This window comes from Triturus cristatus, chromosome 9 (genome assembly GCF_964204655.1).
Source record: "Triturus cristatus chromosome 9, aTriCri1.1, whole genome shotgun sequence".
NCBI lineage: Eukaryota > Metazoa > Chordata > Amphibia > Caudata > Salamandridae > Triturus > Triturus cristatus.
The window spans coordinates 341,319,180-341,344,455 of record NC_140592.1 but is presented as its reverse complement, the minus strand read 5'-3'; the positions used below and the strand labels follow the sequence as shown (position 1 = coordinate 341,344,455).

At 42.6% G+C, this 25,276-nt stretch overlaps 1 protein-coding gene across 2 annotated transcripts in view; it reads right to left on the bottom strand.

Moving 5' to 3' along the window:
• LSMEM2 (leucine rich single-pass membrane protein 2) overlaps nt 1-25,276 on the bottom strand; it is a 35,454-nt gene continuing 10,178 nt past the window's right edge. The window contains exons 1-4 of one of the 2 annotated variants that reach the window (XM_085625093.1): nt 24,257-24,391; nt 15,318-15,407; nt 14,294-14,536; nt 1-4,547 (exon numbers count right to left, since the gene is read on the bottom strand). In XM_085625093.1, coding sequence (XP_085481219.1) covers nt 4,414-4,547; nt 14,294-14,536; nt 15,318-15,366 — 426 coding nt within the window. In that variant the 5' untranslated portion in view covers nt 15,367-15,407; nt 24,257-24,391 and the 3' untranslated portion in view covers nt 1-4,413. Of the gene's footprint in view, nt 4,548-14,293; nt 14,537-15,317; nt 15,408-24,256; nt 24,407-25,276 lie in introns of those variants that run through there. The other variant, XM_085625092.1, reaches the window with a different exon arrangement.

Sequence of the window (25,276 nt, the reverse complement as noted above, 5' to 3'; positions counted from 1 at the left end):
ATGAACTCCTGCCAACATTCCTTTTAATTTATTATTTGATCATAACTGTCTTTCATACAGTACATTTGCCTATTAAATTCAGGGGTTAACCTTCACATTTGTCTATAAGCTGCCAATAAAACCATTGACAAAAGTTTAAATATATAAATAAATAAAATGTGATTATATAGCGCCAATCTAGCTACAGAGAGTGCAAGTACACGTGCAAATTTCACAGAGACTGCATGAAGGGCTGCTGTAGCGAGTAACAAGGACAGGGGTGACATGTAATGGTGGTGAGGAGTGTAAAATGGAAATGATTACAGATTGGGGTGAAAAGATGGTGATCTTCATTGGGACGGGAGAGTGCAGAAGTTGGGATTACTCTTAGTGATAGGGGTTGATGATTACAGATTAGAGGAGAAAGGGGAATGCGAGAACAACACTAGAGAGTGGAGGCACAAGTAAGTTTTAGGGTGGTGGGGGGGGGGGTCACAATTTGACTCTACAGTAAAAGTAAGACGATCTGGGGGATCCCATCGGTGATCACTGCTCTGTCTAATACACATTCCTGCTGTTCAGCACCTGCTGAAGATAAAAAGGATTTATTTGATAATGTACGTCCTGGACCCATTGTCAGTAGAGGGATATGTGCTATAATGTTACAAATACCATAAAAGTGTATAAAACATTTGAATAAATAAATAAAGTATAAAAAACCTCATACTTTGGATGAGCACCTGGGATGGTGCACAGCATAATCTGAAAGTTGCCAGGCTGTCTGTAGTTGGAGCCACACTCTCCAAGCCCTCTCCATCACAGTGGTGTTCCTTCAGGGAGCTGGGGCCCCTTACAGTTTAAAAGCATGACATGTATTGAAGCCATCCCAGCTCCTGCTCCATCCCTTGGTACCGGTGTGAAAGTGTGAGGTTACAGATTACGTATTGGTTGGGATGGTTTATGGGAACCAATTATGCTGAATAGTCTCATAGGATCAGGTCCATCTTCTCATCAGGTCTCCTCTGATGTCCATCCAGGGAGTTCACAGATAATTACGGTGAAACAGTAGATGCGCTGTCACATTCCTGAACCTATACTAACCACTGTGGACATGAAAACCGTTAGAGGAGTTTACCCAAAAAACCTGTTTCTAGCTCAGGCGATCAAAGGTTACTAAAAGATTGCACCAGGAGTTCAACACTGCAACTGACACTTTGAAGAAGTTAACTGGTTGCCTTTCAGCTGTACATTGCTGTAATCAGACATTTAAAGAGGAGACAACCCAATTCCTGTTACCACCCGAAATCGATAAATTTTGGGGAGAATCATTTTTGCAGCAAGATGCAAAAACCTAAATAATTAAGGGGCATATTATCAAGCACGGCGTTAATATTATTGCTGCTTTAGCAGCAGAAAACTGCCGCTAAAGCGGCGATAATGGGCTTGATAATATGCCGCAGAGAATTCCAATAGAAGCCCATGTTGACACCAGAACATGGGCTTCTATGGGAATTCTCAAGGGCATATTATCAAGACCATTATCGCTGCTTTAGCTGCAGTTTTCTATCGCTAAAGCGGCGATAATTTTAACGCAGTTTCTTGAAATATGCCCCATAGTAATTGAAACAGGGTCAAAATAATGATTCCTTCTTTGAAACTCTTTTGCCTCATTATTCACAAAAATTCTTGCTTACACTACAGACGTTGTTCTCAAAGCAAGAGTTCTCTCAAAAGGGCAGTCGGACTTTAGAAGAATTCCAAAAATTATTTTCAATTGTTTTCAACCTTGGATTGTGTCCTAGTGAGACACCTGTGTAATAGATGTGAAATATACAACACTGCTCTGGATGGATGTTTCCTAATGTTAAGAGGTACTTTCAGGGATCATTCAGTGGGAATACATGTCGAACCTGAAAAGGAAGCCACTTGTAAGTGCAGAAACAATGAGGAACACATTATAATAAGGTCCATATTTCCTAACATTGTGGGTCATTGTTGCACCACTTTGTAGCGCATCCATAACGCAAAATGCAAGTAAATATTTACAAAGCCATGCAAGGGCCGAACTGCGCCACCTTGCGTGGCTTTGTGAAAAAACAAATGTAATGCAATGCAGCGGCTTGCACTGCATTGCGTTACATTTCATTCTGGGTGCATCCACCCATGGATTTCACGCAATCCCAGGTTTGTAAACCTGGGATTGCCTACAATCACTATGCGTCCTAGAGGATAACGTGCAGCACACATAGAAAGAGGAAAATGACCTGAGAGATTAGTTTTGAGCAGGAAGGCATACCTTCCTGCACAAAAACAATTCTCCTCACAGAGCAGGCACCCCTGCACCGTGGTGCAAGGGTGCCTGCGTTTGTGCTAGGCTGCCTGAAGTGTACCAGCACAAGAAGAGAGCAGAAATGTTCAATATCTTAGTAAATATGGACAATTTCTGCCCTCTCCCTTTCACGAAACAAAGCAACTTTGCTTGCTGCCCTGCGTTGCGGTACAGTTAAGTAAATATGCACCGAAGTGTGAAAATGCAGGCATGTTTTCGGTCAAATGCAACATAGCATATATTTTACACAAACTATTTTACTTTAGGAAATAGAAAGCAAAGCATTGGTAAATGGTGTTCCAGTGCTTCAAGATCACCTTTCTACTTTATTATAACATTCCATCTAGATGCATCTTGTACCGATGATAAAATGTAAAAAAAAAAAAAAGCCAGCCAATAGTGCCAAAGGCTGTGTTGCTTAATTAGCCTAAAGTTGTATAATACTGCGCTATTTTATATTTTATATTTCCTTGCCACGTAAATCTAGTCAGCGCTGCCACATAATTAGACATCCATTGCTGCACAATTTTAGTGACTATTTTAGTGACTATCTTATACAAGTTCCTTTATTTGTTGCCCTATATTCACCTTTCTTCTGCAGCAATCCTTCGCACTGTCTACCTTAATGATTGATAGCATGATCTCCTTCAGCAGGCAGAGTTTTACTCTTGTGTCTAGACAGCACAGACACCCAAGAATAGCACTGTATAAAAATCAAATAATTACAAAAGAAGCAATATCGCCGCCGCAGCAACTAGAGGGAGCCTGGGAGCGGGGGGGGGGGGGGGGGGGGGGCTGTGAGTAGGTAAAAAGGTGAGGGTAGAACTGAGAGTTTTCTTGAAAACTCTGCAAGCTGGTGAGGGCAGAAAGCTGACTTAAGCTGATTCAGACTTTTTCAAACTTACTAATACATTGAAGAATGTATGGATGGGGTCCGTGAGGAGAACCTTGTCTCCAGCACAGGGCAGTTCACTTGTAAGGAGAGCAGAAGAGAGGTCAGAGTGAGGGCCATCAATGCGAAGTGAACATTCTTTGCTAAAATTGGCCTTCGTCGGAGCCCTACCGAGACTGGTAGTCTGCTCTGCAACTTTGCAGGCCACCTCACGGGCAGTGAGCCACAGCAACACAGAGTGACTTTATGAACCCAAGCTCGGTGCAGCCTGGCACGTCTTCTAGAGTCCTGTGACATGTGTGAGACATCAGCCAGCCCTTGGGTTTCTCTGTGCCAATACATATACAATTTGTGTGGGAAAAGTAAAACTGCAAGTACCAGAATGCAATGTAATGTGAGAAGAAAATCTAGTTCTTGCTGACCTTAACATACCTGACATGCAACCAACCACACAAGAGCAATGCCTTAGACATGTGGGTATTTGGCTCATAGTTAAACACAGGCATCTTGATATGACAGTGTCTCCAGTCCTGCAGCCCTTCAGCCAGCCCTGCTGATCAGCACCATCTTAACGCATGGGCACGCTGACTGGGGGCCCCATGAGCATAGGGGCCCCATGAGCATAGGGGCCCCATGCTAATCTATGCACAGAGCAGAATTTAATATAAATTAATTTTATCGATAATTTACATTTTTATTCCTGTGAGTGGTTGTGTAGGCAGGGCCCAGTGCACTGCTTTGCCCGGGGTCCTATAATGCTGTTAAGACGGCCCTGCTGCTTATGTTCATCTAGTACCAGAAAGAGCAGACTGTGGCAGGCCCTCAGCCACCCCACTGTTCATCATTGGTAGTCTTTCAAGGCCTGGGCTTCATTGTGACAGCCTAATGCATTCTGGGTATTGTAATCTTGGTTTGTTTCCATTGAACCAATTAAACCATCACATCTGTCACTAATAATTGGTAGCCGAATATCCCAGGACTGAAAACAAAGTGTGTGATGATACGCAGAGAGGCGCCCACTCTACACTCCAGAACCTTCAGAATGTGGCATCAGCCTCAGCAAGCTGGCAATGCCAATGAAGATGTGCCGCTCTGGTTCTCTTCTTCCAATGCGTACTTTGATGCACTTGCTGGCTCTGCGGCATACCAAACATCTTGTAGTCAACCTCTTGTTGGGGCCACATCCTGAAGACTGTTCCAGCAGGAAAGGACATCAGGTGGGGCCAAGAGGCTCACTGGCATTCAGCCTCTGCCACAGCTGCGAGCTGGCAAGCCTCAGGCGCCGGATTGACTCCTCCTGGTACGCCAACCGGTGGGAGAGGAAAAGGATGGACTCGCTGTGTTCAGCTAAGGGACAAACGAAAAGGCAACACACTTAGTCTGAAGATAGAGGCCCTTCAACTCTCAGCAACAGTAAGACGCATGCAAACATGTTGTGACCAAAAAACAGGTAGGATTGTTCAGATTTCAAAACCACCAATTAGCATAATGATGACATCACTTGAGATCAGATCCCATCACCTTAGTCTCAATGATATCACAGGAAGTAACATCACATGTCCTGACCCAGATCAGAAGAAATAACAGTGTGTATTTAAAGCCAGATAGAATAATTACTGTTATAGAAAACAAGTAACTTGACATGAGTGCCCTTTGAGTACTGTGATCAGCATTATTCTCGCTCACATGTATCTTCACTCATGAATAAATGAAAGCAGTGTTATGTTAAAATAATTTATAGAACGCTCGTATACCATTAGGTGTCTTGGTGCTAACTACTCTAGAGCACGATTTACAGGACCCTAATTCTTAAACAACCATGTCTTGAGCTCCTTTCTAAAACATAACAGGGTGGGCAGGGCTCTGATATGGGGGAGGCTAATCCAGAGCTTGGCTGTTCCCATGATGAAGCTTTCTCCACTGCAGAGTCTTTAGTGAGCAACTCCATTGGCTGCTGTGAAGAATGCATGTCAAGGAAATATAAGGGCTCCAGGGGGTTGTGGGTAATTCTTTTCCTCCAGAGGGAACAAGTATCCTCTCTTAAGAGGTTCAATCCAGTCACCCCAGAAATTAGTAGGATGACTCCAGTAAATCTGTAGGCTGTAGTTTGTCTGAGCAAGCAGTGATGTATCCTTATGACATAGCTCCTGAAAGGATGCCCTGCCCCACCAGGAAAGCTATTTGAATTGGAGAGGACGATTCCGATTACTTACCAGTAATCTTCATTATTCTTAGTCGATAACAACCTTGTTGCAGTCATTACTACTGAGGTGGAGCAGTTGAGTGTAATACCCGACCACCCTCATCGGTGTCGATAATAGAACCAACTACCCACAGCCCCTCTCGATCCTACTAAGCCTTAGATTAGGCCAGCATTACATCTGCAATTAGGGCATTACGAACTAAGTATAATGAAGATTAAAAGTGAATAATATGGACATTATGTAACTTCCTATGTCCTCATCCCAGTCATTACTATCGAAGTATACAAAAGATCTGCTGGCCGACAATACTATATTAACATATCACCATATAATACAAAGTTTAATCATGAAAACAGATTTACAAATTTCAAGAAATCAAATTTCGAGGGCCATTTAGTTTCTGGAACCCTTGGCTTTTAGTCCCAAATTGCCATCACTTATTCCCAAGCACTGAATTTTATGCTCATTCAGAATAGTGTGAAGAGATGCCCTTGTGCCAGTTCTACCAAATATCCTCAAACAAACATCATTCAGTTCAGCACAGGAAGCAGCCCTACCTCTAGTAGATCTTCCTGTTATACTCTCCGACACTAAAATCTTAGCAAATTCGTAAGCGGATGATCAGGTTAATTAAACAAAGTGTACGTTCCAAGTAAATGACTGTAGCTCTCTTAACAAGAAAATAAATGTACCAACATCTGATCCTGAGAGGCAGGAAATACATTGGAGGAAACGTGTCCTAATTTCTAAGTGCTAGAGATGAAACCTTTGGGAGATATTCAGGATTTGATTGTAACACAATACAATCATCTAAAACTCAGAGATAAGGAGGTTGACATTAGAGAGCTCCCAACTCTCAAATTCTCCTTCCAGACATATAATAGCAACTAAGAACACAAGTTTAAGGTTTAGAATTTTAACTCAATAGACGGAAAATGCTCAAATGGAAACCCCTGAAGAACCTTAAGAGTTAAAGGTTATTCCCAAGGTGGAAGCAATGGAGAGACCTTAGGCCTAGGCAAAGAACAACTCTTGAAAAGCTTGTATTCTAGTTGTTTATCCTTACAAAATCATCCCCAAGACTCTCTAAAGCCTCTACTTGCGACGCACTGGGCTTGTAAAGTAGAGACAGCAAATCCCATCTGAAATTACTCAAACAAGAATTGCAACACCATATTCACTTCACATACCACAGGCAACACTGATCTCACTAAGCACTAAGCCTTAAAACTCCTCCATATTATTAAATTAAGCTTTCAAGCTGGAAGGAAGTCTGCTTTGCCGAATGGAAAGGTCAAAATTATCTGGAATACCCTTCTTTAACAGCCTAAACCTTTCAATCTCCATACCGATAAAGCTAGATTCTGAAGAAAGGACCACAGTGATAGATTTGATGTAGGTGAAAGACATCTTTTCCAGAAAGGAGATAAAGCCATGGGTGGTAGAAGAGGAAACCATGACCTTCTGGGTCAGAATACTATCACTACAATCCCCTCTGCTGACCCCATGTTAATTCCCAATACTAGCAGAGGAATTAGAGGAAAGGAGGTCAAGGCATAAAGAAGAAGAGGAGGGCAAGGTATAGTTAGTGCATCCACTCCTCATGCACCGAGAACAAAATGTCTCCAACTGGGTATTGAGAAGAGAGGCAATGATGTCTATTGATGGGTTCCTGAATCTGTGACAAATCTCCTGAAACACAATGGGAGTCAGACACAGATCCTGAGAAGCTGGGAAGTTCCCACGTCACGAGTTTGCTGTAAGATTCTTTTCTCCTTTTATGTTCTTGGCAGTTAGAGATAGAAAATTAAGTTCCAGCTAATTTCCTATTCTCCATTCAGAGATGAGGACTTTGCACCTCCCTGTCTGTTCATTGTAACCTGACTGTCCATTATGATCAGTACAAAATGGTGTAACAGAATTTCCTTGAAATGAGTCAAGGCTTTCTATATAGCAGTCAAATCCCTCAAATACAAGGATTGTTGCCGTTCCATTACAGACCATCTCATTTGTGCTGCTGATTTGACAAAGTTGCAACCCCGCCTATCAGGTTGGCATCTGCGAATTGGAGTGGAGGGTCTACCACTAGGGAAACCCCTTTGTCAAAGAATCCTTCTTCAGCCACCCCTGAAGTTGAAGCAACATGCGATGTGTCACTGTAATCTTTCTCTTTAATTTCATCAATGATGGTCTCCAATATGTTACCAGCTGAATCAAGAGAGGCCTTGTGTATTCCTTGTACCCTGGGCCAGGCTACACCTATGAGGCCATGTATCCTTGAACCTTTAGCCATTATCTAGCTGATACTTGATCCTGAGACAAGTGCTTTCCTCAGTCTCTCTGCTCTTTGAGTGGAAGGTACACTATTACCATATCCATCCTGAAATTTGCGCCTATGAATATCTGACCCTGTGAATGTATAAGATGACACTTTGGAAAGTTTAGAAGAAGACCATGCTTGGATAGAGAGGTCATCACTGTTTCCAGATCCTTTACGGCCAATTCATTTGAGCGTGCTGCAAGGAGCTAGTTGTATAGATACTGGAAGACTAAAAGGTCTTGAATATGCACTAGAGGAGCATTCATTTTTGTGAAGATTCTTGGGGCAGATCTGATCCAAAAGTGTCAAAACCTAGAATTGATAATGCTTCCCAAAAATGGCAAACCTCAGGAACTTCTGATGAGACACTGCTACAGTTATATGAAAGTAAGCTTCCATCAGATCCAGCGTCACTACAAATGAATCTGGCAGAATTAAAGGCACAATCTGCTGCAAAGTCTCCATCTTGAAGTGGATCCTTGTTTATTTTCATTATATCTATGTTCAACCTGAACCCTCCTGTGGTTTTTGGAACAACAAAAGTCCTTGAGAATGTCCAGTTTCTCTGTTGGTTCTTGGATACTCAACTTATTGCTCCTTTCAGAATTAGAGATTGAATGGCAGATTTCATAGCTTCCAAGTTCATAGGATCCCAAGGGTCTGTCGTATGAATTGTCCCAGTTGAAAGGGGAAGTGAAGAGAATTCAGTAAAATACCCCTCAACGCTTTTCAAACGCAGGAGTCTGAAGAAGATCTTTACCACTCCTGGAGAAAGTGTTTATCCTTCTCCCTACCTGCCACTCTAGTCAAGTTTTCTCAAAGCCAGAATCACTAAAAATGTTAAAGGGACGATGTCTCATTCTTCTGCTCAGGTTGAGTCATGAACCCTCTTCCTCTTTGTTTTCTGGGCTAAAAATTAGATTGCCTTCGTGAAGGTTGTCGAAATGAAGATCTCAAATGATTCTGGTTAGTTGAGGAGGAAGAAGACTAAGATTGTCTGAAAGAGAAAGAACGTATGCAGTTTTTCTGTAGCTCGAATCCAAACTGCTTGTTTCCTTGAAAGGGAAGCCATAAAGCTGCCTTTTTCTGAGCAGAATAAGTATGCAGATTTCTGAGAAAAACGTTTCTTCTAGCCATCACTTTGGCTCCTTCAGACAAGGCGGCTGCTTTACAAACTCAATAAAAATGACTGGGAGAATCTAGAGGAACAAGTTGAATTTCTCTGTAAGTGAAGTACATTTAGAGTTCTCTTTAAAAGCCTTGAAAAATTCTTTAAAGTCTGCTATAAGGCTCTGGCTAGTATAAGTCCCATGAATGCCAGGCCTCATGGCGAGACTGGAGTAAACATATGCTTTCTTTAGAGCAGAACCTACCCTCTTGTCTGTAGTGCCCTTCAGCATGTTCTCTTTCGCAATGGAAGATCTTTCCACCGGGCTTACCACTACAGAATTAACTGTGACCGACAGAGATCTTTGTATCCATTTCCTCGAATGGACTTAGTTTCGTCATGAAATGGGGAACTATGATCTTATCTGGGTCCTTCCATTCAAAACAATCACCTTTAAAGCATGTTGGTGCAGAGGTAAGGCAGGGGCGTTGGTTTTAAGAAACTGGTACAGTATGGTTATGTTGAAGAGGAAGGAGTTCCCCACTGGAAACCCCATGTTGGTTCGAATTCTTGAAAGAATCTCGGGCAAAAGTTCCTGTCAATGCATTTGCTCTTATGTTCCACTACAGAGACAGGATGTTCATCCTCAAAGTAAGATGAAATGTTCTAAAAATCTGCCTTTTCTCTTTCAAAATTCTCAGAATTTACTATAGCCAAAGTCTCCCACAGTATTCTTCCTACTTTGTCTTCAAAACGCTCATCTTGTTAACCCCTCTTATCTCCCATGGACATCTTTCTGGGAGGAGCAGGAGATCTTGCCTATGATGCAAAGGAATCAGAGATGGAAGCTTCATCATGCTTAGTCTTTGTAGTGCATTTCCCCATAATGACAGTGGAAAGTGAAGAACATACTTACCTGCTTCAGTGCTGCTCCTTTAATAAACATAGGAGAGTGCTAAACCAGAAAGTGTCAAAATGCACATGCATGAATTTCCAGACAGGACTCCACCACACAAACACTAATGTAACATGCAATTATGGGTTTCACTGTTGTGCATAGTCTTCCAAAAGCAGGAAGAATTGTAGTTCATGGATTCTATAGAATGCCCCCCACCATCACCACCAGGGAAATAAAAACTTCTGTAGTGGCCTGCTAACCCATGACAATCCAAGTCAGTAGACCTACTTTCTGGAAATGCTCAGGGATCCTAAAAGCTTTCCCCCAGAGAAACCGCTCCCTGATTGCATATCATAATCTCTCTGTGTCTTGCACAACAAGATCTGAATGATGCTGTACTCGTAGAAGGTCCAAGACCCGCAGGAACCACATCCTACTTCCTCGATTCAGTCATATGACAGGAATTCAAATAGGAGGTGGTGTGGTGTTCAGTTCTGTTATCAAAACCCATTATGGTGGGCAGGTCAACTACTACTACTTTCTGATTTTCTTTCCTTGTCATGATATGGGATCCACCTCAATAGAAATAACTGGGACAAGGGCGTAGGGATAATCAAAACCCATGCACCTTATTTGCCTCCCTCTGGAAGGCTAATATATTTTACTTCCACCAGCCATCTCATTTTGAGGACCCCTAGAGTAACATTTTACACTTATGAGCACACCTAATGCAAACTGTGATTTAATTGTATTGAGTGTAACATGATAGCATTAAACTCTGGGATGCCAATATATTTATTTAGTAAAACAAATTGAGGCACGTGTGTGTTGGGCACATGCGGAATATATGAGAGAGAGAGAGAGAGGAGAGAGAGAGAGAGAGAGGCTGACTTTCCCTTTCAGTACTGGAATGGTAGGATATGGTACGAGGCTAGGCAGATTAGTAAATAGGTGAATTTTCAGATCTGTGAGGACCCAGTAACAGGACAGCAGTGGTGTTGCAGGACTTTAGAGTTACACAAAAGCATCTCTGTGCCTTCAAATATTGGCACAGCGGGGCTGGCCAAAGGTCGGGATGGAGGTGCTTGAATGAAGCGGTGTATTCCTTCTACTGAAATATTAGGGATGTGAGATGAGCTGAACAGATGTAAGTGGATGCAAGTATTTGGAACTGCTGAAGTGCTGAACTGATGTGCATACATAGAGCTCTTCATCTATATTGAATCACAAAAGGGATGGAATGCTGCACTGTATGTCTGCTGTGCTTTTAAGACCTGTGTGTAGGTCCTAGTATGGTCAAAGCATGATGTGCTGTGGATCCAGTATGACGATATTGGTAGAGCTGCCTTTCCAATTACTGGGGTATCAGTGTATGCTAAAGGGTATGATGAGATATGCCTCAGAGAAAGATGCATGTGGACCCAAGTACTGGAATAGAAAGGGGTGATGAGAAGTACCATTGGGGCATTGGTAGAGCTAACGTTTGTCTCCATCTGATAATGGCAGAGGATGCTGCTGGTTAGCACAGAGGTGCTTTGAAAGATTTATCTGTTGTTGCCAATTTTTAAATGGTGGAGTCCTTGCAGGTGTGGGTGTAGGTGCACTGACAGAGCTGTGTGTGGGCCCCAGTAATGTCATAGCAAGGGATGCAAGAGTCATGATTGGAAACACTTCTATAAGGACAGAAATCAAATATCACACTGCAGGGTGGAAATATGGGGACAGATTTACAAACAGTTTTGCGTCATGGCTTTGCCACTTTTTTGGCACCACCCTGACCCAGGCTTAAAGAGGATAAATATCTTTGATGAAGCAAGTGGGGGTGCGCCAGGTAATGAAGTCCAAACACTCCTGTAGTTTCAATACCTGTATTCTAATTTATTATTTTCTTTTTTTCCAATAGCACATAAAGATCAGCCAACGTGTTCCGTTCCGCATAGATCTACGCGTGGACGCTGAGCTGAAAGAATTGTCAATGAGGATACCGTATATGGGTCTTACAATGCCCAGGGAATCCCACGTCATCCAGCTGAATACCTTGGAGAACATACACTGTGTATCGAGGCCTGTGGAAGGATGTATGTCGTTACAACGCACACTTTTACAACGCATGCACTTACAACGCATTTTTTACAACGCACAATCCATTACAACGCATGACATTACAACGCATGACACTACAACGCATTTTTAAAAACTACCTTTACAACGCATTCCATTACAACGCATACTACCATTACAACGCATACCATTACAACGCATAATATTAAATTGCATTTAAGGTAAGTATTAGATAGTATAGGCGTAAAAATTACTTTTCTAACTCCAGGGGGTGCAACAGTAGGGTAAGTGTTGGATAGTATAGGGGTAAAAATTACTATTCTAACTCCAGGGGGTGCAACGGTAGGGAAAGTGTTGGATAGTATAGGGGTTAAAATTACTATTCTAACTCCAGGGGGTGCAACAGTAGGGTAAGTGTTGGATAGTATAGGGGTTAAAATTACTATTCTAACTCCAGGGGGTGCAACAGTAGGGTAAGTGTTGGATAGTATAGGGGTTAAAATTACTATTCTAACTCCAGGAGGTGCAACAGTAGGGTAAGTGTTGGATAGTATAGGGGTAAAAATTACTATTCTAACTCCAGGGGGTGCAACAGTAGGGTAAGTGTTGGATAGTATAGGGGTAAAAATTACTATTCTAACTCCAGGGGGTGCAACAGTAGGGTAAGTGTTGGATAGTATAGGGGTAAAAATTACTATTCTAACTCCAGGGGGTGCAACAGTAGGGTAAGTGTTGGATAGTATAGGGGTAAAAATTACTATTCTAACTCCAGGGGGTGCAACAGTAGGGTAAGTGTTGGATAGTATAGGGGTAAAAATTACTATTCTAACTCCAGGGGGTGCAACAGTAGGGAAAGTGTTGGATAGTATAGGGGTAAAAATTACTAATCTAACTCCAGGGGGTGCAACAGTAGGGTAAGTGTTGGATAGTATAGGGGTAAAAATTACTATTCTAACTCCAGGGGGTGCAACAGTAGGGTAAGTGTTGGATAGTGTAGTGTAATATTATGCGTTGTAATGGTATGCGTTGTAATGGTAGTATGCGTTGTAATGGAATGCGTTGTAAAGGTAGTTTTTAAAAATGCGTTGTAGTGTCCTGCGTTGTAATGTCATGCGTTGTAATGGATTGTGCGTTGTAAAAAATGCGTTGTAAGTGTAGTGCGTTGTAAAAGTTGCGTTGTAAAGGTTGTTCCCCCCTGTGGAATAAGACTTCTATTGTTATTTGAGCCCTGGCGAAGTTCCTATTGTTGGAACGAAACGCGTTGGCTGATCTTTATGTGCTATTGGAAAAAAAGAAAAGACTATATTGAAATAAAGGTTTTGAAACTACAAGAGTGTTTGGACTTCATTAACTGGCGCACCCCCACTTGCTTCATCATTTAAGGATCTGGAACACAGAGGTACCACACAACGGCTGGTGCTGGAGAGTTAGCGCACAGGACATTAAACTTATGAAACAAGTATGAGGTGCAGATCTATAAGTCCGCCATTTGGTTCCCATTTGTAGGAGAAATGTCTTTATTTGCCCTTGTGAAAAAGGAAAATGCCTTTAAGGATTATTTTTGTGCAGGATTAGACCACATCCTGAACAAAAACAATCCTGCTCACAACACAGACACTCCTGAAGCAAGGCTCAAGGGTTCCTGCGTTGGCACTAAGCTCCACACAGTGCGCTAGCGTAAGGAGGGGGAAGAAGTGCAACATTTTAGTAGCTATGACACATTTCTGCTCTCTCCATTTCACGCAGTGCAGCAACTTTGCTTGCTGCCCTGCGTTGCATCAAACCTTAGTAGATCTGCAAAGTGTGGTTCAAAGTGCTGGAATAGCAGAGCACCATAAATCAGTTTTACAGCGCGTCTGTATACAGGGTCGTGGACCAGGGTCAAAACGGACTCGATAATTCTCGCCTCGGTACCTACTCTAACCAGGAACACACTCGGCAACTCTGGGCATTAGCTTGCCTCATCTCCACAACGGCCCCCCACATTCGCCGGGGATGCCTGGTTTCACCTTGGAGATACCCAGGAGGGACCATCTCACAGGGATAGCCAGGACGGGTTCCCCAGCGGTCTACAGCGCCACGACGCCTCAGGGCAGCAGTGCGCTTTACAAGACACATACATTTACATTTACATTTACCAGTGGGTGAGTCTCAGTACCGAAATAGCAGATGCTGGGAATAAAGCTTTAAAGGGCATTATCAGAATGGTGCATGGGTTTCTGTACTGCAAATTGTGGCTGGGGTACCTTGGCTGAGATCTATGATCCCAAGGCTGAGGCTAGAGAGTCTCAGCACATTCTGTCTGAGGTGCCTGGGCCTTTCGGAAGCCAAAACTGAGGCATGAATTGCCTTGTTGGGATTACAGTCAGTAGAAGGACATATGAAGTCAGGACCGAGGTGCAGTTGCCGAGTTCATTAGTTCTCAAAAATGACTTCCGGGTCAGAACTGAGATGTTGTGAGAGCAGCAGTGCTCATTGAAATGATGAACAGGGTGCACTTACAGCTCAGGTGGACACTGTACACAATGAGCGCCACGCTGGTTATGATCAAGCCGACAAGTGCAGAGTACAGGACCAGGCGACAGCAGGTGGGTCCGCAGCAAGGCCACTGGAACCAGTTCACCTCAGTGACAGGAGGCTCAGGGGTGGGAAAGTCCAGGTCCTCATCCGGAAATATTTTGGTGTCTGCTGGAATACTGTTGCCATGTGGCGCTGTAAGAGTTCTGGGCAGGGAATCATTGTTTCCTGTGAGAAAAGAGAAAAAAGACCATTAGAGAAATGGGGTTACATAGCTGTTAAGTTTCCCCCGACCATGCTGGACTAGTTAGTTCAGTCCTGGTTTTCTCTTAGAATTCTGTGTTTATACTGGGCTAAATAAGACTACAAGTTGGCAACTTGGCAGCTGTGGGGTTAATATACAGCGCGTGTACTCTCTAGCTCGCTTTGTAGATGGGCTAAGCAGATTATCCGATACCACTATGGAAGGTGTGCTCCGGTTCTAATTTTTTGGGGGGTTGGTAAATGACCTAATGCATTGTGGGAGTTGTGGTCCAGGTTGAATTTGCATTTATTTCTTATAAAGCACAATTCAACAGAGTAGACATCAGCGAGCAGTAGTTTAACAGACAAGTACCAACAGAGGCATAAAGTTGAAAAGGTAATGCCAGGCTTCAAACAACTCAATATGGTGCGTAGAGGAAAGAGAACAGTGAATAAAAGGAAAAACAGCAGTCTCAATGTCGCAGAAGAGGAAGCGGGGAAAAATAGGAAGAGGCTGAGGGTATAGATGTCTAGGTTTAGGGAGAACTATGAGGGATAGCGGTTAGGTAAATGTGATTATAGGGGAAACGAGGACAGGGATGTAGCAGCGGCTGGTGTAGGTAAGAACGGTTAGGCGGGGTGCTGCGGGGGGATGTTGGCAGACGACGGAATAGGGCAAATTAAATAAATAACTTCTATTCTGTTGTCTGTCGACAATTGCCCCCCCCCCCCCCCGCAGCGACCCTCTCCACCCCACCGCACTTACCTGCACCGGCCGCTGCTGGACAGATGAAATCGCAAGAGTGTGGGACCATGGAATGTAAGAGAATAATGTGGTGGGCTTAAATGAAGACAGCTGTAGAGAGAATAATAAGAGGGAGTAAAGCAAAAGGAGAACTTTTGAGTTTTAATTTAATTGATCAAATTAACATCTGAAACATGGCTTCAAATGGTGGCTTTTACACCACATATTTACTGCAAATTGTTGCAAAAACAGGATCCAAATATAGTATTTTAAAGCACAAGTGTGAAGAAAACATTAGACACATATAAAAAATTTGCCCAATCCTCTAACTGGTTAGCTTGCAAAATGACCCTCAAGCCAAGCACGCAACCAATGGAAACAGGCCCTCTAAGTGTTTTCTACCTGTAACACATCTCTGCCTCTTACCTGTATTGGTTGATGAAGTCATCAAAGCTCACACCATTGGTAACACCGTACATTTGAAACACTTAAAAAATTAGATGGTGAAAGAGATCCATCGAATTCTGGTTGGGCAAAACGAAAATGATTTTCTATAGTGAAAGGTCAATGCCAACATCACTTATGACATTTTAGCCAATTTTCTTGAAAGTGCAGGGGAAGACGAAGAATTCACTAGAAAAAATCCTAAAGAAAATGTGTCCCTAAAAGTTAAGCCAATGGAAAAGCCCTCCAGGGGTTTAAATTATACACTGCCTCCATTCATGCAATAATTTGAAATCACTCAACTTCAGTGGTTCAACACTTTAAATGAACAGTGCCGATTAAAGCCTTTTAGGACATTACTGAAGGTTCATCCCCCATCCCTGAGAAAAGTTTGAGAAAAAGTAGTGGAAAATGGTGCACTGTTAAAGCAAATTTTCATAAAGAATATGGTGAGAAGCAAGGTTGTTAATGAGGCAATTTTGATATATAGTCCTTAAATATTTAAACTTGAGAACTACCCCATATGTTGCTACATTAAATATGTTGAACAGTGCAAATGTGCAAATTGTACAGAGCTACAAGTAAAGCATTGTAGAAGCTAACAGTTTTTTTAAACGATTCTGTATATTGGGCAGTGTGATGCTTTTGTGTCCTGGTTTTGTTTTTAAAGAGATTTGAGGAATAAAACAGACCCAGGAGGAATCAGTACCTAATGCAAATAAGTGAGGGTGGGCCATTGTGAAAAAGGTAGAAGGTGAAGCAGTGCCTTGGCGGTGCCCCTTCCCCATTCTCTTCCAGGAGTGGTTGAGCATCTAAAATATTGGGTGGCTGAAGTCCAAAGGAGACAGCAGACGTTGAGATTATTGTTTTGCAGTTTTATATAGCGCAAACCCGGCCCAAGGGCATTGGAGCATTTTACATGAGCACCAGGTACAAACATTAGACAAGCCTGGCACTGACACATGGGCAGTCCCTTGAGGTGACCGGGACGAGCACAGGTGTACAGGCATCCACCCGCTTCACCTGCAGGAGCAATGGCTGTCTTCTTAGCTTATCAGCTCATTATTAGGGCTCAGATGTACACTCATGTGAATGCGCTGCTGATTTGTAAACTGTGTTCCCTCAGATTTTAATGATGGTAAAAGAAATCTGCTAATTTGTCTTCAGGATCTGGAAGCTGAATGGCTGTAGGAAAGAAGGGCTTCCTGACTAAGTTTGGGGGCCCGTGCCGATGAACCTGAAGGCAGGGTAATGCCAGTGATGCCAGTTGAAGAAGCCATTAATTTCTAAATATTATGTGATGAAGGTGGCAGTGCTCATCCAGTGTGCCAAAGAACGGTGCATTATTCACTTAGGGCCACATGCATCAACGAGAAAACTGGTCGCAAACGGGCAGATTAGCAGAATCTGCCCCTTTGCGACCGGTATTTTTGCATTTGGGATGCATCATCCCAAAAGCAAAAATCGCAATTTAAGGAATCTCTAAATAGCGATTCCTTAAATTGCGATTGCATTTAAGGAATCCCAAATTGAGATTCCTTAAATGCAATGCATTAAAGTTAAAAAATTAGCGATTTCGCTAATAGGGGGAGCAAATTACCATGAAGTTGAACTTCATGGTAATTTGCAAAAACTTTGAAAAATGCACTTTTGTGCATTTTTCAAAGTTTGATGTTGCGCACACACATGCCCTTAGAGCATGTGTGTGTGCAACATATGTGCACAGATCAATTTCAGGGGTGCACCCTTGAAATTGCATGAGCAATTTGCGAGTAACTACTGGTACTCGCAATTTGCTCATGCAATCTCCAATTCATTCCTATGGGCCTGGAGGCCCATAGGAATGAATGGGACGGCATTCCTTAATTGCGACTCGCAATTTGCGAGTCGCAATTAAGGAATTTGTAGGAATCGCTATTTTTATAGCGATTCCTACATGCATAGGCTTTTGCAATTCCTTAATTGCGATTCCTTAAAAATCGCAATTAAGGAATCGCAAAAGTCTTTGTTGATGCATGTGCCAGTTAGCTCTTGAAGCTGAAGGAAGAAATGAACCTGCACCACAACAGAACACATCAAGACACACACTAAAATTACTTGTGCTAATATTATTTATCACTCAGGCCCCACTAAAGAATTATGGATGCTGTGAAATGGCGGCAACTCTGCGCGCCAAGTCCTAATGTACAGCAGGCCTGGACCTAAACCATTAGCCCTGCATTGCACATAGTCGCACATCCCTACCTTTAATAAACCAATGGAAGACACAGCGCCTTGGAGCCCATGCACCATTCTCTTGCAGCCTGGTTAAGCACTGAAAATAATGCATGGCAAAAGGTGTTCAAACATTGGCAGAATTTCAGATTCCTGTTTGCAGGTTTATATAGCGTGAACTCGGCTCAAGTTCATTGGAGCACTTTATATACAGTAGCGGCTCGTGGAGGGAGTGTCGCAGGGCAGTGGGGCGGGGGAGGGGCAGGGTGGGGGTAGTAAACTCCGGCTCACGGCCGACCGGCGTGATGTAAATAAATAAAGAAAACTAATTTCATTGTGCGCGCTGAAACGCATTTGGCGTTTCAGCGCGCGCAATAAAATTCGTTTTATATTGGAGTCAATTATCATAGACTGGAGCAGCGAGTTGCACAGTGGAATGGTGTGTCAAACTGTAGAGTAGGGTGTTGTACAGTGTCAGAGTCGAATAGAGTGTTTTAGAGTGGAGTAAGGTGAAGTAGTGTCAGAGAGTGGAGTAGCGTAAAGTGTAGTGTTGCAGAGTACAGTGGAGGAGAGTGTCGTGGAGTGGAGTGGTTTGTCATATAATGGAGTGGTATATCGAAGAGAGAAGTTGAGTGGCATTTCGTTGAGTCTCATACGGTGTAGTACAATGGTGTAGAGTGGATGGGCTTAGAGTGGACTAGATTGTCAGAGTGGCATAGAGTGTAGTACAGTGTTGTAGAGTGGAGTTGCATACAGTGGAGTAGACTGTCGGACAGCGGAGAGGTGTAGAGCAGAGTATAGGACAGTGGCATAGAGTGGGATAAAGTATAGTAGAGTGGAGCATAGTACAGTGGAGTACATTGGAGTGGGGTAATGTAGAGTGGAGTCAAGTGTCAGAGTAGAGTGGTGTGTCGTTGACTATAGTGGCGTGGAGTGCAGTAGTGGAGTAGAATAGACTGTAGTGGCGTACAGTGGAGTGGCATAGAGTGTAATAGCGTATAATTTAGTAGCGTACAGTGGAGTGGTATAAAGTGTACTAGCGTAAAGTGGAGTAGAGTGGAGTGGTGTAGAGTAGAATAGCTTAGAGTGGGATAGCAGAGTAGAATAGCGTAGAGTGGCGTGGTGTACAATGGAGAGGTGTAAACTGGAGTAGTGTACACTGGAGTGGGGTAGGGTAAAATACCATATAGCGGATTGGTGTAGAGTGGAATGGCATACAGTGGAGTAGCATAGAGTAGAGTGATGTACAGTACAGTGGCTTAGATTGAAATAGCATATTGTGGAGAAGCATACAGTGCAGTACTGAAAACGAAGTGGTGTAGACTGGAGTGGCATACACTGGAATGGGGTAGAGTGTAATAGCATACAGTGGCATGCACTGAAGAGGCGTAGAGTGGAGTTGCATACAGTGTAATAGCGTAGAGTGGAAAGGCGTAGAGCAGAGTGTTGTACATTGGCGTGCCGAACAGTGTAATAGCGTATAGTAGAGTAGCGTACAGTCAAGTGGCATACCATGGAGTGGTGTAGGCTGAAGTAGCATAGGATCGAGTGTAATAGTGTATAATGGAGTAGCGTATAGAGTGGTGTATAATGGAGTGGTGTAGACTGGAGTGGCGTACAGTGGCATAGAGTACAGTGTAATAGTATACAGTGAAATGGTGTACATTGGAGTGGGGTCCAATCGAATACCCTAGAATGAAGTGAGGTAGAGCGGAGTGCCATACACTGGAGTGCCGTAGAGTGGAGTAGTGTACAGTGGAGTAGCATACATTGGAATAGCATACAGTGGAGTGGAGTGGCGTGGAGTGGCATACAGTGGAGTGGCGTAAAGTAGAATGGCATAGAGTGGAAGAGCATATAGTGGAGCAGTGTCCAGTGGAGTGGCGTACAGTGGAGTGATGTAGACTGAAGTGGGGTACAGTGGCGGTGTGTACAGTGGAGTCTTGTACAGTGGAGAGGTGTACAGTGGAATAATGTAGAGTTGAGTGGCTACAGTGTTGTGGCATATGGATGTATATGAAATTTAGCAGCAATGTAGATTATGGCGTTCAGAGTAATGCAAAACAGCAAATTGTGCTGCCTTGCATTTCTCCAGATTTACCAATCAATGCAGGGCCATGCATGGTGGCCTTGCATTCCTTTGTAAAGCTGATTTAAGTATTGCTTTGCCCATGCGACACTATGAGTAACCAAAGGGTACTGCAATCCAATAATACAGCTAGACCTTAGTTACAGTTTGGGCCAATGTATTCCATTATAACTTTGCAGTATACCATGGTACATGGTGATGACAAGCCAGTATATAATTGGGTAATGACAGTTTATAGAGAATGAAAAGGCAGCCATATTGTTTTAACTTCACTTTGACTGGGTTTAGTGTTAGGGTCTTAGATATAGGTAAGCAGTAGGTCTCTACCTATTACCTCTTTATTAAAGTACTAATATGTATGAAAATAAATTTATATTTTTAAATACGTTTGTGGCCACGTACTGGAGTAGTTTCACAAAAGTTTGTGAAAGTACTGCGGTGACAGATATCACTAAGTTTAAATGCCTTATAACAAAAAATTCTTACCCAACTTAACTGCAGTACCCAAAAAGCCTCATCTCTGTGCCATATTGTATAATCCTGCCAAATTTTATGTAAATCAATTCAGCCTGTTTTTTTGCTACGTCAAATATAATAGTCTATGGAAAAAGCATTTGTGGAAAAACATGTCTTGGGATCTCCTTTCATCTTTGCACCCCCTTAACGAATCACCATAAGAATGTACATCATATCAAAATGTAGGAAATGCTATAGGTCTGGAAAGTTTTGCGGTGATTCGTCAAATAGGTAAAACGTTATTAGGGAGCTAATATCTGAGTAATTCCTATCTTTGAGAATACTAACTATAACTAAAGAGTGGCAATCAGATTTAATGTGATTTCTTTCTTTTTATTTATTATATCTGTTAAGTATTTTGTTTATTGGTTTACATAATCATGTGTATTTTAGTTGTTCATGTAGTAATCCTGAAACTTTACAAATGCAGTCTAGTTTATTTTTAGGTTTCCTTGCTACTTTTAGTAGGAATGTGCTACATATGAAGCACAAAATGAATGAAAGCCAATCATTGTTGTTTTAAAAAATTAAGATTTTTTCCCAATGGCCTATTGTCATGCCCTCCATAAAGTCTTTTGTGTAGCTCACTGCTCTATTTTGTTGCACAGGAGTACATACGGAACTCGTGGCTTGTTGGGTAGCTTTATTTTGTGAGCCAGAGAGCATGCAAAGAAAACTTCTGTAGATCAAGATGTATTCTATTTGTTATGTATTTGTTTTAGTTTTACATTAGCTGGTGACCATAAATGGGTCTTTCAGTTGTTCATGTAGTAAATCTGAAACTTTACATATGCAGTCTAGTTTATCTTTTTGGGCTTGCTTGCTACTTTTAGTAGTATTGTGCTAGAAGATATCACTACGTTGAAAAACCTTATAACTTAAAAAATACCTACTCTACTTACCTGCAGTAGTCCCAAAGAATCATCTGCGCACCCTAATGTCTAATGCTGCCAAATTTCAGCAAAACTGGTTGTTATTTTGCGAAATACAAAAGTCGATGTAAAATACATTGATTTTAAAGACAGTTGTGGGACCCCCCTTTTTTCTTTGTACCTCTTGACCAAACACCGTAAAACTTTCAGTCCTCTGACAATTAAACGGGTGAAACAGGTCTGCAAAGTTTCACGGATATTCGTCAAATAGGTGCAAAGTAATTAAGGGACAAAAATCCCAATCTCTGTTACCCTAACTATAACGCAATGTATCACTGGGCAGCATCTTAATTAGTAAAATATGACACTGTAGGTGACTTCAATTTGTTATGAGAATTGGTTATTAATCAATATGCTGTTGCCTTACAAAAATGCAAGCTTTAAACAAGCACCAAAGCCCTTATTTGGATTTCCTTCACCATATCGCATCCCAGCGAATGAGACGCACAGCCTTTAAGAGTACAGCTTGAGCTGGCATGCACAGATATAAAGGTGACAGTTTAATTGTCTTGTCCTTAAGACACCCATTCAGTGAGCTGAAACATGTCAGAATAGTTGATAGGCTTAACTACAATCAGATGTTTTGTGGAACATGAGCCTTTTTAGGTCTTGGCTCTAGACTGCGCGCATGCGCCGTCTCAAACCGAGACATGCTGTATCTACTGTTGCGGGCTTCAACCCACATAGAATTTTCATTTGCTGGCAGCAATGTCACTCCGATTTTCCTTCGACCCATTTGTGAAGGGCACGCATATGCCATGCCACCTTGGTGTTTAGCCCTCCCTGACGCACCGCCCAACTACTTTTCAACATGCGCGGCGGCCATTTTCATCATTGTTTCAGGACAACTTTTAAAAACATTTTAAATGGGTGACCATGCGTGCAGTGTGTTTTGCGGTGTGCTGCTGTTTTCAAGGTTGATACTCGTTGCAGCAGTGCATGCCTCTAGTTGTGTGTGTGTCGTCACTGATTATATCTGACAGTGGACACATGTTGGGGCTGCAGCTCATGCCTCTGGTTGTGTGTGCTTCTTTGTGCATGTGTGTTTTCACCTCTTCCACATTAGGATGCCAAGCAGGTCTTCTCTGAATGTTTGGCCCGCCACACATTAGGAGCGCTATTGTTTTAATTAGCACAGAGCGTGTACATCTTCAGATGAGATACCAAGTCCGGGGATGGTCATCTAGCACTACTACGCGGCTATGGCAGGCTCCTGGAGGTGGATATGAAAGGATAGCAAACTTTCTATCCAGCAATTACCATTGCTTTAATGGGGACATAATGGAAACCTCTCAAAGCAGTTCCATTAGTAATCAATCACTTATCTAAGTGGGACATATTGTACTCGGAGAGTACTCAGACATTCCCCGACATTCCCCAATCTCTAAAACTCTGCCTTTCATCCTTTCCACGTGCATAACCAGTGCCAGTGTGTTTAGTGACAGCAACACCTGTTTTAACAGCAGCACGTCTATATCCGGGTGTATAAGTGCTTTAAGAAGCCCGAGGTTGCCCAGATTACTTTTTTTTTTTTTTTAAGTCTGCCATTACTATAGTCATGTAACGTACACAGGAGTGACCCTAGTCTCATTGGAGACAGATTAAAATCTGTGTATTTGACTCCATTAAACCATCATTCATGTAACTCAGTTGGTTGAGCGCCTGCTGCAGAGGTGTGTGTTGTGTGTGTGTGTGTGTGTGTGTGTGTGTGTGTGAGAGAGAGAGAGAGAGAGAGAGAGAGAGAGAGAGAGAGAGAGAGGAGAGAGAGAGAGAGAGAGAGAGAGAGAGAGAGAGAGAGAGAGAGAGAGAGAGAGAGAGAGAGAGAGAGAGAGAGAGAGAGAGAGAGAGAGAGAGAGAGAGAGAGAGAGAGAGAGAGAGAGAGAGAGAGAGAGAGAGAGAGAGAGAGAGAGAGAGAGAGAGAGAGAGAGAGAGAGAGAGAGAGAGAGAGAGAGAGAGAGAGAGAGAGAGAGAGAGAGAGAGAGAGAGAGAGAGAGAGAGAGAGAGAGAGAGAGAGAGAGAGAGAGAGAGAGAGAGAGAGAGAGAGAGAGAGAGAGAGAGAGAGAGAGAGAGAGAGGTTGAGGCAATCTTGGAAGTTACATCATGCAAGTCCTCATTTAATCCTTCGGATTACAGTTACATAAATGAGTAGGTTAAAGCACATGCTGCAGAGCTCAGCATGCGCCCTGAAGGGATGGGGCTGCAATGCTTGGTAACCATGGTATTTAGTTTGTAAAAGAATTAGTACCACAGCCCAATGTTTTGCTCAAGAGCCTAGCGTCCCACACTGTTGAATGTTGGGGTGCCAAATACCAAGGCTGTGTAGTCTTGATTCCGCTTTGTGCCTCCTTAATCCATCACCATACATTCCCTGCTCTTTCATCTCACTCCCATAGGTTCATTTTTTTCAACCCTATCTCCCTTTGTCACTCTTTTTTTCTCCTTCTTTCTCTTCTGTACAAATTTGGTGTTTCTCTCTCTCTGTTAAAGTGACCCGTTTTGCTAGACAAGCTAAGATGCTACTGCTATTCAACACTGCTAAAAACATTGACATTGACGAGGCCTATAGCTCTCGGATTGCCAAGACCTATTGGTTTGCCAGTGCTTGTTAATGTTATATTCATCCTATATTCCCCTTTCACTTTTCAGCACCTCCCTTTCCCTCACATATTTTCCTGCATGCTTACAACAACACTACTAATGTACAGGTATAGCCAATTCATTACTCTATCAGCAATAAAAACAATAGCAATGTGTTCTTGGCATACCTTCTGCTCCCTTAGGCACCTCCAAGTTGGTTGATGTCAAGTGGATGTCACTAATCGATTCAACTGTGTGAAGATTGACTTCCAAAGTGTCATTCTCATTGGAGCCTATTGGAGCCTCCTCACATGAGGCGCCCACCGCCGCCATTATACCTGCAACAAGAAAAAATTAGCACAGAAACAAACAGAAAAATTCAATGTTTATCGGGGAGAGAGGCCAATGCGCAAATTGAACAAGCGCCTGAACTTGACTCTAAATCAGTAAATAACTCAATCAGCAATTTGTTTTCTTATTAGGTTACAGTTGGAAGGTTTTTATGTTCATCCTTATCCTTTCCCTCTGTTACTATTCAAATATAATGGTCCTGGTCTCTGTTCTGTGTGTGTGCTAAATCCTACTTTGGCTAATGGATAGAAGACTAAAAATGGGGAATCACTGCTGGAGCCTGGCATGGAAACACTAATTAATGCAAAAATAACCTATTTCAGGGAACTAACCTACCAAAGTCAGGGGTAGACACACACACCTGCTCAGTGAAAGATACCCTCGCAGGTTCAAGTGCACTTTACAAGAACACATATCATAACCTTTACCAAGCAGTCTTTACCATGCACACGTAAGAGCCACACAGGTAAATACTTATTATAGGTTTTAACCTTAATCATGCTGTACTTTACTACACAGGTAAGTATTTTTTTAAAAACATTTTTAAATGGTATTTTAAAAAGTGGTAGAGGTGTGGGTGGAGGTAAAGGGAGGTAAGGGTGATTTTAGGTTTTAAGGGTGGGTAGAGGTAAAGTGGGATTGGGGTAATTTTAGGGTTAAGAAATGGGTAGAGGTAAAGGCAGGTAAGGGTAAATCTAGGGTTTATGGGTGGTTAGAGGCAAAGGGATGTCAGGGTAATTGTAGGGTTTAAGTGTGGGTAGAGGTAACAGGAGATGAGGATAATATTAGTGTTAAGGGCGGTTAAGAGGTAAAGGGAGGTTTGGAGTAAAGAAAAGGTTACTGGGAAGGATTCCCCC